Here is a 9,979-nt window from a genome sequence, read left to right as displayed (position 1 = left end):
GAGCCGCCCCTGCCGCCCCGCCCTGCCGCCGGCGCGGGGCCATGGGCGCCAGCGGCTGAGGCGGCCGGCAGCGATCGCGGAGCCGCCTCAGCAGGCGGGGAGCGGTGACCGGCTTGGCGGATCCCCCGTGAAATCGAGTCGGCGGGAGGGGGAGGAGGAGCGCGGCCCGGGGAACTCCCGTTTCGTGGCGGCCCGAGCGCCGCCGCCGCCCTTCCCCTGCCCCATGTCGGCGTGGCTCGGCCGGGCCGCCCTGCTGCTGGGGCGGCCGGCGGGCCCCGCCGCCGCCCCCTCCTCCTGCCTGGGCTCGCTGCGGGGTCCGCCGCGCTGCTGCTGCCGCCGCCGCCTGGGCAGCCTGCGAGGCGGCTCCGCGGGGCTGCTCCTCCCGCGGGGGTCGTCGCCGCCGCCGCCGGTGGCCGGGCGGTCTCTGGGCACCCACCCTAAGAAGGAGCCGATGGAGGCGTTGAACACGGCGCAGGGAGCCCGCGACTTTATCTACAGCCTGCACTCCACCGAGCGGAGCTGCCTGCTGCGGGAGCTGCACCGCTTCGAGTCCATCGCCATCGCCCAAGGTGAGCGGGGAGACCCCGGCCCGCCACCTCCCTCCATCCATTCCTCCCTCCCCGCCTGGGGCCGCGCTGAGGGTAGGGTGGGGTGGGGTGGGGTGGCCGGGCCGGTTGCGGGGACGGAGCCCCCCGAAGTTTCGGCAGCGGCGGGTCCTCCCGCCTTCGCCCAAGCGGCTCCTCGGGGCGAGTGTGGAACTCCAGCGGGAGAAGGAAGGCATGTGGAGGCGTGTGCCCCTGTGTTTCAGCGTAATCGGGTGCAGGTCAGGCACACAGCCTCAATTTTTCGTTTCCAGAAGCATCCGCAGCACCTTCAGAACTTAAAACGACCCACCACGCCAAATCCCCGGCGTGTTGGTCGCCTCACGAGGAGTTTCGGAGAGGCGCGGGTGGCCATTTTTCGGGATGGGAGTAGAAAAGTGTGTCTCTCCTCAAATCCTCCTGACCCTATGGCAGCAGTAAATTGATTTTCAGACCTCTTAAGAGACGCCGGGCTGCTGTTACTCGGGGAACTCATTCATGAATTACACTTCCCTGCTTGCCGGCATTGCTTCTTGGAAGTGTTGGTTTCGATTGCAGGAAGGTGTGTATGTTCTGGGGAGGTTTATAGGTGTATCTCTGAATATACTGCTATGCAACATCAGTTAAAATAATTCACGGTGATTTTTTTTTTTGTGTGTGCGTGCCTGATCCAACTGTTCTTGCCAGTTTTTCTTTGACAATTTTCCTTAAACAAATCAAAACCTGACAAAACCAAATCCTCTTAATTGCAACCTCGGTACTTCTGGTTCTGATGCTTAGCTGTAATTTGCAATCCCTATTGCAATGAAGATGATAGCATGTACTTAAGAGATCAGTGTGCATTTGATCTAGGCCTCTTTGTGACTTTGATAGTAGCGTGCCCTTGGAAAGGGCATTTCTGTGCCTTGTGGCTCTTCTGTACAAGTCTGGAAGAAACCTTGTGGTGGGCAGAGAACAGTTCCAGGGGTCGGCTGTGGGAATGCTGCTTTCGTGAAGAGACAGAGCCTTTGCAGGTACCTCTTTGGTTTTGTTTGTAGCACACTTGGATATAAACACCAGTGTCTCTAGTCACAGCCAGAGTAGTTTACTTAAACGGTTCATTTTAGGAGCAGCGCTGCTGTTTTGCAGAGCGTGAATCGGTTGTATGTGTTTTCCAACATAGTGCTTTGAGCTGTAACTTGACACTAACTTTTGAATACTAACAACTAATACTCTTCATAAATAAATCCTGTGCTTCTGAAGGGCTCTTGCCACGAGGTTTTTGTGTGAGTATTTCTATCAGCAGTTATTGCTCAGTTGAAACTGGGCTGCTCGCAGTGCTGCTATGTACCTGGAGGATCATGTTGTGGATATCAAAATCAGACTTTAAAATGCATTTCAGTATAACGTCTCAAGGTTTATACAGAGATAATTAAACAGATGGTCCTATTTAATATCTTGTTGCTCAGTTGTTGTTAACTGTAGTGGGAAAGTCAGTTTCTGTAAAATACTGTGACTTTCTGATAATTCAGGATTTAGAAGACAGAGTAACAACAGCATTAGTTTGAGTTTAGAGACTTTACTGTTTATTGGTAAACTGCTAATTTATTTCAGTAGTGGAAACTGCAATTCACTTGTCCCCGAAACTGTGAGCAATTATCACACTGGAGAGATCATTTCAACAAAACCTCACTTGTGGGCTTTGTATCCTCAGAGATAAGGGCTGCACAAAGTGTTGTAATGCCACCAGACCTTGGTGCTTGGAATCAGAATCTTGATCTGCTCAAACAGTAGCTTGATAAGACTTTTTCAAAAATAACCTTTTCTTTTAGCCAGCTCCATTCATTCATGGTTTTTTTTGTGGTTGTTTTTTTTTTTTTTTTTTACCAGACTGCAGCATGATAACAGCTGTCAGCTTTTAACTCTAAGAATTTATATTTCTTCATGTGTTATGGAAAATGAGAAACTGTAAGCAAGAAGGGCTTCTAGTAAGTCTGTTGAATAAAAGTTAGAGGAAAAAAAAATAATCTTAAAAATATAGTGCATACCTCGTGTACATTCCCTGGTATTCTAGAGAACTAAAATCAAGTGAACAAGAGAGGAAACAGCACAAGATCATTCAACGCTGGTAAAATAGGTGCTCTGCTTTCATTAGATGCACCTACCATAGCACTGGATCCTTTTTGGTGTGTATGTGTGGAGCTGCTCTGGGCTGAGGAAGGGAATGGTAGTGTCAGAAGTCCCTGGGGGGAAGCATTGCCCGTAGCTGTTTTCTGTAGAGGGCTGACACTGACAGAATTCAGATTTTACATGAAGGAAGGCAGTGAATGTAAAGCCAGGCTCTTGAGGTGTGTCGGATGTGTATTATCATCTCCCTCAGCACTATAGAGTGCCAGAAGAAGACACAAGTTAATGGAAGGGCTGCACTAGGAAGAAAATGACATGATTTCTGGGCTAGATGTTGATAATTATGTACTTCACATGCTTTATTATAGTTAGATAATGTTTTGCATGTTTGTTCTTCCCAGCTGTTGAAATGGTGACTGTGTAGGAATGATGTAACTAGGTACGCAGGTTCTGATTGTGAGTAGCAGATGGGGGGTGAGAGGTATTTGTGCCTGCTTTGCAAGTACTTTCTCCAATCTACTAGTGTCACTTTTGATTTTTACAACTGCTGAGCGCAATCAAGACAAAATGGTTTTAGAGATGTTGGGTTTCTTCTTGTTTGGTGGCAGCGTGCTGTAGGTCCCAGTAGCTCATTCTTTATAGTTTCACTCTTGTGTTGATTTCCAATGAAAATGATCCAAATACAACCTTCCAATTCACTTGTCTACCTGCTGAGTAAATTCCTGTGTCCTGTTTGAGTCTAGAAAATCAGTTTCTCCTCAATCGTGAAATGCCTATGATCTTTTCATACTTCTATATGGAAAGGGAGGTCTTAGTCCGTACCCTTCTTAATGCAGTCCTTATTGGGTTAAGTTTTGACCTTCTTCCTTCACTACCTCTTCTGTGCCCTAACAGACCCCATGTCAGCTAGGGGAAGCTTTCAGCAATATGGGGAGACCTGGGCACATCAAGAACCAAATGGGGCCTGTTCCTCAGCCCATTCCCAGGCCCACCACCAGAAGGATGCAGTTCCATCAACTAATTGCCCTAGCGCGAAATATGACAGGACACACTATCTGTGGCCTCCGCTAATGGCAGAGGCTGCAGGGAAACCCATCCTTTGCTGCGGCTGCTACGCTGAAGGACGGTCCTCAGGTAGGTGAGTCGTAGCTGTTGACCTGTAAGTTAGGTGAGTCGCTGAAGCATTTTTGAACCTTAACACATCTGTTTGCGCTGTAGTTGCCAAAGCTGTAGGTGGGGAGAGGTTTGTGACGGGATGGCTTGGAAAGTGTCCTGCCATCACCTTGTCACCTGTCTTACCTGGATATTTATGTCTGGACTCCTAGAGCTTCCAGATGCTGAGCACTAGCAGTTGGTTTAAACAGTTTAGCTTTTTAATAAACACTCAGATTCTTCTGTCTGTTTTAGTGCATCAGTCAGAAGACAGAGCTCTATCTGTGAGCTCGTGATAAAGGATGGCTGTGAAGCTGGGAGCCTGAGTTTAAATGAGTGGATGGGGTTTGCACAGAAGATTCTGGGGGAAGGCTATGAAACTGAATCTTGACGTAATGGTTCCTGGAAGATTATTTTGATAACTGTCCTGGTTTTAGACTATAATCTATCTCTTTCTAACTATCTTAAAATTTAGTCAAAATACCACTAAGTTGCTCTTTTTGAAGACAGCTGCAAGACTTTCTCACCTGGACTTAGTTATTTAGTTTTCCTTCTTCATTAAAGTCTGTCTTTTGGTTTTGTTTTTTTTCCTTCCCTTTCCAATCTTGGAAAGGCGAGTAAGTTCTCACGTTTTCCCAGGAGGAGGTTTGAAACAAAGTTTTTAAATTTCAGCTTGTGTTTCTTGTAGGCATGTCAGCCACACCAGATGGAGAATGATACATGTGGACTTCCTTAGAGATATTGTATTTTTCTTTCTCATAGTTACAGAAACACCGAAGTAGCAAGTAGGCCAATTCATTTTAAGTGCAATAGTTCAGCTTTCCTGTTTCAGGGTTTAGTTTTGTTGGCAAGAGACAGTCAAATCCTCCTTCATGTTCATTTCTTGTACGGGGGAGGTGAAAGTGTAAAAAAAATCTTACTGGCAATAATGAGAATAATTTAATGCCTCTGACCTTCTATAGCAATTTTCCATTATAAAAGACTGGTATTAGAAAGAAAGTGTGACTTCTTTCTTAAGGCTCTTATATTCAGGTTTTCTACCTTTAGTTTCCAGTGTATGTTGTGAAATGATTCATGAAGACACTTCTAGGCAGTGCAGCAGGCCCAGTAACAAGGAGGAAAAAGACCGAAGGGTTTCACTTGCTTAGATAAGAAATATTAAATTTAGCATATTTCATAGAATCATAGAATTGCTGAGGTTGGAAGGGACCTTTAAGATCATCGAGTCCAACCTTTAACCTACCCTGACAAAAGCCACTTCTAAACCATGTCCCTAAGTGCCCCATCTACCCTTTTTTTAAACACCTCCAGGGATGGTGAATCCACCACCTCCCTGGGCAGCCTATATCCTTATTTCTTCTAAGGGTACTGTTGTTCTTATCTGTGCTGGGTTAAAATATTCTTGAACCCAGATGTAACCGTTTTCCATTAATCATACTAACACAATGACTGTCCAGGGCTTCTAAGAAATCTCAGGTTTGGTAGCGAGAGAATCTGTTACTTTCCTATATTTTGTTGCAAAGATGGGAAAACAATTATTATTTCCCCATCTTTGTGTACATATACATAATATATATACACAATATGTATTTTATACTTATATACAATATATATTTTTGTGTATATAAGCATATATATATTTTAATATATAATGCGTGTCGATTGAACACAATTCCTTGAAAGCATGAAGTTGCATTTTATATTTTAAATGGAAGGGTTTTGTGATGTGATCACTAAATAAAAGGCCTTCTGAAGCGTAATTGCTTGTTTCTCTGCCTATTGAAGTTGTGTATTAACTGGAAAACATGCAAAAACCCAGTCGCAATGCAGTCTTGACAACTGATTTTGTTAGTTTAATTTGCAGTTCTTGCAGAATGCAGTCTCTAGCTAGATTCTCTTTGAAGGCACTGGGATGTTGTACTATACATAGTTTAATAAATAATCTGCCCAAACTGGTGCATTCTGGTAGAAAAGTATTCATAATTTCAAGTTACTGTATCTTGTCTTTGTCTTTTAAAAAAAAAAAAAAAGTTAGTGCTGTGGGTTAAAGGCACCACATCATGCGTTCAATGGGGCTGAGAGCTGGAGCAAGATCTTGTGGGAATTTGCAAGCTTTCAGCCAATGATGAGTTAAATCTTACCTGGTGTCAGAAGAAACGTCTCTGGTTTTTGATCTGGTGTTACATTTATGAACTCTTCAGTTTACTGGAATAGCTTAGGGGGTGTTAGAGCCCCTATGCCGCTGCTTCCACAACTTTAAAAAGAAAAGTTAATTCATAGGACTGCAAATGTAATCAAAGACAAAAAGATTTCTCTGAGGTTTTTAGACACTTCAAACATGACCTCCTACGAAAAAGATTCCTTTTGTTGCATGAGTAAGACACTTCTTGCTCATACAAACAAACCAGTTTGCCTGCTGTGATGGGTTAGATACCGCTCAGGTTTTAATACCTCTTTTTGGCAGAACTTAATCTGTGTTAATGCAACAAAGCATGATTTGATCCCTCTGGAATTATTTGTCTTGTTTAAAGAGTGATTTCACAGTGGAAGTATGAGGTTTCTTGGGAGGACACCCAGCCTGGTGAGCAGGGAGAAGGAGGAGCTGGTGTGCTTTGGCACCTGGTGGGGACGGTTCTCTCTCCCTCTCTCCTCTACAGGCCCAGTGTACGCAGGTGAACTCTGAGCTGTGTGTGGAAAAAGATCATCCGCCTCTCCCTTGCTGTGACCAAAGTCAAGAAATTGTTTTTTAACTCTAGTGTTTGATTGCTACTGTAGGAAAAGGTCTTCTGGCAGACTGCTGGCAAGCGTCTAATTTGCAAGTTTGAAGTGCCCCGTCAAGCTGGTAAAATGACAAACTCTTACCAGCCTGCCTGCGGGCAGTCCTTGTGTGTTCTTAGACCATCACAGCATACACCAGGACTATTGCTAATCTCACTGCTGAGTCAAAAATACTCAGTGATGAAAGAAATGGTATGTTTCTGATGGAAGCACATACTGTTACTCTTTTTGCATCTGATTTCGTTTTTTTCTTTCCAAAATCATTGACCCCTCTCATGAAGCCAGAGCGCAGAAGGAAGAATGCTATACAGGCTTTACTGAGCGTTTTCTTTAAGATCTACAGATTGAACTGTTCTATTTTCAAATGGTGGTCATCTATGTAATGTATTTTTTTACCTGTGATAAAAATAAACTATTATAAAAGACTTCTCGCCCTAAGTGTCAGTTGACACTAATATTAAATCCTAGCCATTTACTTGAAATTGATGCCATTTTGTCGGAATATGAATTATATTTTTTTTTTCTGTTTGCTCTGACACTGTTGTTCTTAAGCCTGGTTGAAGAGAGGTGAAGAGAGGGAGAAATCAGTCCCTTTAGCTGTCATGTGCTTCTATATCTGAAATACTTGATGCATAAACCCACTGTGGCTTTCCCAGGCCTCGCTGTTGAAGAGCAGGAGCAGGGCTCTGCCTTCTGCCCTATTCAGGGAGCTGGGATGGAGCCTGGCTGGGGAAAGCTGGACTCTCGCTCTGCTGACAGCTCCCAGTGGTTATGTAGACTTTGTGACCAGAGATGAGGCTGGTTGATCAAGTGAACCCTGCAGCTACTCTGTCGAGTAAAAGGTCGAGGTGGGAGTTCCATGCTGTTTTTATCCCTAGATTTGATTCTTACTTATTATGAAATTTAGTTAATTTTTAAGTTTCTCTTTTCTTTCATCCTGTCTCAAGAATATGGATGCCCGTTATGCTGGCAAAGTTATGGGAAGGTCTGGAAGCTGCATGGGCGTGCCTTACTTAAGAGATTTAATACTTCTGAAGTACTATTGAGAGGTGTGCCCCATTCCCCAAGAAAGCTTTCAAAAGTCAAGGTATAGTTAAAAACCCAACCAAATCCCAAAACTCCAAAGCAAAAAACGCATGAACAAAACCTCACCTCCAAAACATACTCTTGGGCAGTAGAAAATCCCATTTCCATTGTTCATTCTAGCATTTACGGTGTTGCATTAGTCAATCGGACATTGCATGTCTTTATTGCAGTGCTCCTTCATGTTTAAGCTTTATTTCAACTGGAGGCATATGATTTATTTGGACTTCCTTTTTTAAGTTACAATAAAACTGCAAATGTAGGTAGTTTGGGAAAGTTGAATTTTTCGTCTTGTCATCTCAATACACTCATAGTGTCTTATGGTAGCGTTAACTATATAGAAAAAAATTTCATCAAAGTTCAACTTTGAATAAATTTGGTAATACTTTCTTTCTCCTTTAAACTCCATTTGTGAGCCTTATTTTATTCTTGCTAATATAGATGGTACTCTGGGATGGGGCCATGCATATATTACTTGAGTATTAGAAGGCTTTGCTCATGGTTTGGTTTTCTTAAATATTCTGAAATTTTACTTGCTCGTATAACTTAAAAGTGGGTTCTAGTCTGAGTTCTCTCCTTAAATGCAGCAACTTTGCTGTATGTTTTTGCAGAGAAGAGCCTGCAACACTCAAGTGGAATTGGTGCGAAACCTAGAGAAATCCAGTTGTCTTAGTGTTTATAAACGTTCTTTCCTTGCTGGTGGATACTCCAGTGTTGATTGGAAGAGTCTAAATAATGACTTATTGCTGTCTTGCTTTTGAAAATCCATTGTAGCATCCAGATATCCTAAACCACTGATACCACTTGAGCAGCCAGCGAAGGAGGTAGTATCACCTGAGACGACCAGTACTTTTGGTACAGTAAAAACAAAACCCAAACAAACCCAACCAAACAAAAAAGTGTGTTTGCTAAGACGCGGCATTGCATAAGGCCAGCAGGCTGCTGGCAGACTTTCTGCTTGCTTGTTTTAATGCAATTGGCATGCATTGCTACAAGAAATAAAAGTACGTGTTTTTTTGTTATATTAATATAAAGCCTTCGGTCTCAAGAAATTCAGTGATCCCTGTAGTACTTGGTGAACTTACTGTTAATGTGACCGAAGAAGTGTTTCAGGTCCTGGTCTTGTGGGAACTCTCCTGAGCTAATACTCGATTGGAGATTTCAGACTGTGAAACAGCTTCATTTACTTGAAGAAGCTCAGTGTCATCTACCTTATGCCTTTTCCTAGGAAAGTGGCGTGCATTAAATTACATGGACCAAACATAATGCAGAAATAATGTTACTGTTTAAAAATATCATTCTTCAATTAGCTGCCTTTGCCATTCCCTGCAAGTAATGTTTTAGAAAAGATAAAATAGAAGATTGCTCCAATTAAAATTTGTTTTCCATCTTTTGCATGTGTTTAAGCATGTGATGTGTGCAAAATAGTTGTCATGCACGAACGTTTTTAAAATAATGAATTAAAAAAAATAATCTAAACCTTGAACCATTGTTCTTTAACTGTATGTATCTTGTGTAAAAAATAATACAGTTTATAGGAGACAGATTTTCCTTTTAGTGATCTTGTCTGGTACAAAGAGTGTTTGTGACTTAGGTCTTTTTAGGAAAGATTGCTTGAAAGGCAACTCGTACTTATAATGGAACTTAAACCTTTCAGAGTGGTAGATTAGAAACACTTAGATCTCCATGTAATGGGTGTGAATGAAATGAATCATGTTTATTCTGTGAACACAGAGGTACTGTTTCAGTGTGTAATGGAAATTAAAAGAACATGAAGTCTACCAGTTTCTCTAAGAAAGAAATTATTTAAAGCTTACTCATTCAACTGAAAACTCTTAGCTTTAGTGAGTCTTATTTATTATTTAATCAATCCAAATATGGAACTACAGAGGCAGCTGGGATCAGCATGACAAAATCTCTTCTAAAAACAAAAAGTAAGTGGAAAAATGAGATAAGTGCTCTGTTCACAGGATATACTTAAGGAAGCTGTCTTGGATCTCTCCAGTGCTGGTTTTGGTTTTTTTGTTGTTTTTTTTTTTTTGCTGGTCAAGTGTCTCAGATTGGAGAAAGCTGAACTTGAGCATGTGAGCTGTCTTGTGCCCCCTCCCCTCTTTCTCCTTAAATTAGTGCAGTGTGATTTCAGAAACCTGAAAGCACATGTTCTTGTTTCTGTTCTGTTGCTGTGTGTGAGAACTTCCTTTGATGTTGAACCTGCCCCTTGGAATTTTTGGGATGTGACTAACCTGTGCCTGAAATGAATCCCTTCCTTTCTCTGAAGC

General features: G+C 42.7%; 1 protein-coding gene across 5 annotated transcripts in view; it reads left to right on the top strand.

Annotated features, from left to right (window-relative positions):
* The first annotated feature begins 21 nt into the window (after positions 1–21).
* TMEM65 (transmembrane protein 65) overlaps positions 22–9,979 on the top strand; it is a 34,605-nt gene continuing 24,647 nt past the window's right edge. The window contains exons 1-3 of one of the 5 annotated variants that reach the window (XM_074577780.1): positions 36–63; positions 360–569; positions 8,475–8,555. In XM_074577780.1, coding sequence (XP_074433881.1) covers positions 452–569; positions 8,475–8,555 — 199 coding nt within the window. In that variant the 5' untranslated portion in view covers positions 36–63; positions 360–451. Of the gene's footprint in view, positions 570–3,581; positions 3,822–8,474; positions 8,556–9,979 lie in introns of all 5 variants that reach the window. The other 4 variants (XM_074577781.1, XM_074577782.1, XM_074577778.1 and 1 more) reach the window with 4 other exon arrangements.

This window comes from Larus michahellis, chromosome 2 (assembly GCF_964199755.1).
Source record: "Larus michahellis chromosome 2, bLarMic1.1, whole genome shotgun sequence".
NCBI classification, from domain to species: Eukaryota; Metazoa; Chordata; class Aves; order Charadriiformes; family Laridae; genus Larus; species Larus michahellis.
The sequence above is the reverse complement of the archived record's forward strand: the minus strand, read 5'-3'. Positions and strand labels throughout refer to the sequence as shown.